Raw genomic sequence first — 4,756 nt, 5'->3', positions numbered from 1 at the left:
GTATATTATTACATTTGTCACCGCAGTTCATTTTGCCAATCAATTCTTTATGCCTATGATGTTGTACAATTGTCATTATTACATTTGCCAATCAATTCATTTTGCCTATGATGTGTACAATTGTCAATTTTACGCTTGTCAATTTTGCAAACAATGCGTCTTGTGGGTGACTATTTTGGGTCTATTATCTACCCTTGCACTTTTTTTAAAAAGTGAATCAAGTACAATATGGTTGATGGGTGGCAGGGCATTCAATGCCCTGTCACCAAAAAAAATTTCTCTCAGGCGTCGCTATAACCGTCGCTATTTATGGCTCTGTAGCGTCGCTATAGACTTCTGTGTAAACGTCGCTATAACCGTCGCTATGATCGTCGCTATGACCGTCGCTATATAGAGACGCTCATAGTGACTCATATAGCGTCACATATAGCGACGCTCTCGTAGCGACGCTATTAGCAACGGTTTTAGCGACGCCGGGGGTTATAAAAACCCAGTGTATTTCCGTCGCTAACAGCGTCACAAAAGCACACAACCTCTTGTAGTGATTCAACCACCATGGATTGTGTCATTATGGGAAGCTTTGACACAGACAGTGATGAAGCCAAGTACTGTGGAACTATTGAAAGGATACTAAAGGTTAATTTTAGAACCTTTCATACCTTCATCTTCGAGTGCAAGTGGTTTGCAAATGTGTTTAGATGACATGAAAATGGCCTCTACATGGTGGACTCTAGTGTGCATCACACAGGGAGGTATGCCAATTTAGCTTTACCGTGCAATCGTGAGCAAGTGAGTGACATGTACCTTTTTTATTCTTATTATCTTGTAGCGTTAGTTATACCAATGTTACTCACTTTGATCTTCTATTTTATAGGTCATCTAAATCCCAGCAATCCACCAACCAAAACTTTGTTTCATTATTCCCGTAACACCTTGGGGTAGAACCATTTTTTTCACTAATGAAGTGGAGACTATCTTCGACCCTCTTTCACCTCCGACTTTGGATGAGGTGGAAACAGAGGAGAGGGAGGTCGATGAATCAAGTCCGACGGCAACAAGTCTTAGCGAGGATGATTGTCATGATGATGAAGATGATGAGATGGAGGATGACGAACTCGAAGATTATGAAGGCAATGCATCCACAAACGACAATTCCGTTTCTCTCTTTATAGATTTAGGAGCCATGGGATTAGTATCGGATGATGCTTCATGTAGAGATCTTTTGGAAGATGATTCATAAACATTTTGTAGTTATGAAGTTTTTCGGTCGTGTAATTCATTCATCTCTCTCTCCTTCCTCTTCCTCTCTTCAGATTTGAGAATATGCTCAATTATGTTAATCAATTGACAATAATTATCTTAGTTATAACCAAGTGTAATCTTGCATCACCAACCTCCTTCTCCCCCCCCCCCCCCCCCCCCCCCCTTCTCTCTCTCTCTCTCTCTCTCTCTCTCTCTCTCTCTCTCTCTCTTTTTTAAATTTGAAAATTGTATACAATATTTTTGAATTTTTATTGAGAGGGGAGAAACACCAAAATTTGAAGGGGGCGGGAGGGAGGGGGTAAGCAAGAATTTGAAAGTTTCGGTGCTAAATTTGGCTGTCAGATATAACAACGGTAATACGCGCGATAATAACAACGGTAATAAACGTGGTAACAACAACGAAAACAATCCGACAATATTTTAAACACAAAGAACCCCCCCGCCTTCCTCTCTCTTGTTTTTCTACTTGAATTTACACTTTCTCTCTACAAAACGAGGTAAAACAGCACGGTAAACACTTGGAGATTTTCATAGTGGAAGTGGGTGCAAACTGGTACCGACTACAAAAGTGGTGTGCTGTATAGACCTCGCAGGTGCTCATGAAGGTTTGAAGAGTAGGCAATGCAATGGAGCTACAAGAGGAACAAGATGCCTTGGTTGGACCTTTTGGTGGGATTAGCAAGGAGATTGAGAGACCAACTGGGGAGGTGCAAGATAAACATATGCAGATGGGCAACCCCTCAGACAAGCCAAAGTCGATTAGTTTACAGGATTTCAACCTTGAAGAAAATGGCAATGAGGTTGAGTGCCCTCAAGTTAAGATGCGAGACAAGACAAAGATGGTCAATAAGTATATGGGATTGTAGAACCGACATCTATACAACTTTCTTTGCTTTTCAGGGAGTAATTAAAACAACTTTCTTCAAAAAACTAAAAAGAACATTTGAAAATCTTTTTTCTTTTAGCAAAACTCACAATAGTGAGTGAATATATTATCAAGTCAAAAAGTATCAAAACAAGCCGAGCCAGGGATCATCATGCAAACGTACCAATTTTTTTGATATTTACATAATACGAACCCTCCATGTAACAGAAATCTACCGCAAAGCTCAAGATAATAATACCACTTATATTAGCAAGAAATTCCCACAATGTAATCTAACACGGTGCTATACTTCATGGAGAAGAAAGTGACAAAACAACAGGGTTTAATCTGTTCAAGGTAGAAGACACTATATGCTCAGACCATTTGTTTCTCTTTTTTTTTTTTTGGGTGTTTGGGGTTTTTTTTTTTTTTTTTTAAGGGTTTTTTGGGGTAGGTGCGGCGGGCACGAAGTTACAAATTTGGTGGATACATGTGCGACACAAATTCTGAATATGTAATTTGGGCACATCTAGTCTCATTAGAAATATGGCCTTTCAATGTAGGTATAGGTACATGAGCTTGGACTTGCTAAGTTACTAATTGCGGCCCCAGTATTTGCCATTGTGTTTGCCATCATCTGGGCCAATTGTCGTGAGTGTTGTAGGCGCATGTGAAATAACTGAAGTTCTTCAGCTGATTGTAGCCCCGTAGCTGCAGCATTTGTGTTTGATGATATGGGAGCTTTAGCCTTTAACATCACCAGGGAGAAACAAAGAGTTCATTCAATACATAGGAAACCCTAAGAGGAAAATTAGTGGAAAATTTTGAACCCATACGAGATCGATGATAATCTTGATTAATTAAAGAGGAGAGACGTACCTTGTTCTTGTTGAGCACGGAAGCGTACATGAGGCCGCCAAGGTCGACGAAGGTAGTAGGGTCGGAGTGCGGGTGGGAGGAGAAGCGGCGAGAGGAGAAGCACGGGAAGCAGAGGTCGAAAGTGGAGGGGGCCTGCCCCCAGCAGATGCCGCAGGTGAAGCCGAGCATGGGGAGGACGAGGGAGGCGCAGGAAGAGCAGAGCCGGACGCCGCCGTAGCTTACCACGAACTGCGAGATGACGAGATAATCGGGGAATGAGAGAGAGCCGGTTGGGGAGGGGGCGTCGAGGAAGAGGAAGAGCTTGGCTACAGCATCCAGGTTAAGATTGTAGCTTTCGGGCACGGTGCGTAATATCTTGAGCAGCGGCGCCAGCGTCATCCGGCCACGCAGCCCCTGGGCGCCCGCGCCCAGCTCAACGAAGTCGTTTTCTATTAGGGCCTTTTGCTCGGCGGACATCGCCCTGAAGAAGGCGTCCGCATTAAACCGCAGCAGCAACCGTGCTGCATCATCAATGTTCATAGTAAAATCGCTGCCGCCTGCAGCTCCAGACGAGTCCGCAGACCCGGCCTCTCTCCCTGGCTCTACATACTGCCCGCTACTGCTGCTACCTTCACCACCCCCTGCAGGCCCAGCCGCATCCGCCGGCCGAGCCTCTCTCCCTGGCTCTACATACTGCCCGCTATTGCTACTACTCGGTGCTACAGCCCCTCCACCACCGCGTGCATACGCCAGCCCGGCTTCTCTCCCTGGCTCTACGTACTGCTCGATATTGCCGCTACCTCCACCACCGCCTGCTGTGCCAGCCGCATACGCCGGTGGGGCCTCTCTACCTGGTTCCACTGGCGTTTCAGACGCCGGCACGGCCCCTATCGCTGGCTTTACATACTGCGTTCTACTGCTACTACTCCATTCTGCAGCACCTCCGCCACCACCGGACGCGCCACTAGCCGCCGCATACGCCGGTGTGGTTTCTCTTTCTGGCTCTACATAGTGTCCTCTATTTCTGCTACTCCATGCTGCAGCACCTCCACCATCACCTGGAGCGCCAGCAGCATAGACCGGCGCGGGGTGTCTCCCTGGCTCTGCATACTGCCCGCTGTTTCTGCTACTCCATGCTGCAGCACCTCCACCACCGCCTGCAGCGCCAGCCTCATGCTCCCAGGCCCCTATCCCAGGCTCTACATACGGCCCGATGTAGAGGCCGCTATTGCTGCTACTCCCTACTGCAGTACCTCCACTGCCACCTGTGCCGCCACTCCACGCATTTCCACCACCGCCTGCAGCGGCATTAACGGCCAGATCTCTCAATTTTTTCAGCTGCCCCTTAAAGGACAACGCCATCTCTCTCTGTCTCTCTCTCTCTGTCTATCTCTCTCGCACGATCGATCACTTTGTACCCAAGGGATCACTTGACTGGTCCTCACCCCTGATCTAGATGAGACCCAACGACTTTGTACACCCGCGGCCCCCCGTGCCACCTCCATCATCCAATCTTATACCCATATTTTAATGAATGGACTCTTCCCAAACACAATTCGTTAACGCGGTTGCTTTGGACTTTATAGCAATTACGGCCAAACGGAATAATTGGAACTCTACCATAAAGGGCGCGAGCAGATTTATATTAAAGAAAGAAAAGCAAAGTTACAATGGACTACCACATGGGCATAGTTACCTTTTGGTAAGTAGATACAAAACTCTGGGTAATCAAACTAACATGGCCCATACAGTTCCTATCCTTAGTTAGGG

At 46.3% G+C, this 4,756-nt stretch overlaps 1 protein-coding gene across 1 annotated transcript; it reads right to left on the bottom strand.

The window, feature by feature from the left end:
• Nucleotides 1-2,374: 2,374 nt before the first annotated feature.
• On the bottom strand, nucleotides 2,375-4,395 carry LOC147420973 (uncharacterized). Its single transcript, XM_086505073.1, has 2 exons — nucleotides 3,008-4,395; nucleotides 2,375-2,876 (listed from the first exon to the last, which is right to left on the bottom strand). The coding sequence occupies exons 1-2, from the start codon at nucleotides 4,346-4,348 to the stop codon at nucleotides 2,667-2,669; spliced, it is 1,551 nt and encodes a 516-aa protein (XP_086361199.1). The 5' UTR covers nucleotides 4,349-4,395; the 3' UTR covers nucleotides 2,375-2,666.
• Between the last annotated feature and the right edge of the window lie 361 nt (nucleotides 4,396-4,756).

The sequence above is a fragment of the Adiantum capillus-veneris genome, chromosome 28 (assembly GCF_014529385.1).
Source record: "Adiantum capillus-veneris isolate H3 chromosome 28, ASM1452938v2, whole genome shotgun sequence".
Taxonomy (NCBI): domain Eukaryota; kingdom Viridiplantae; phylum Streptophyta; class Polypodiopsida; order Polypodiales; family Pteridaceae; genus Adiantum; species Adiantum capillus-veneris.
This window is presented reverse-complemented; position numbering and strand designations above follow the sequence as displayed.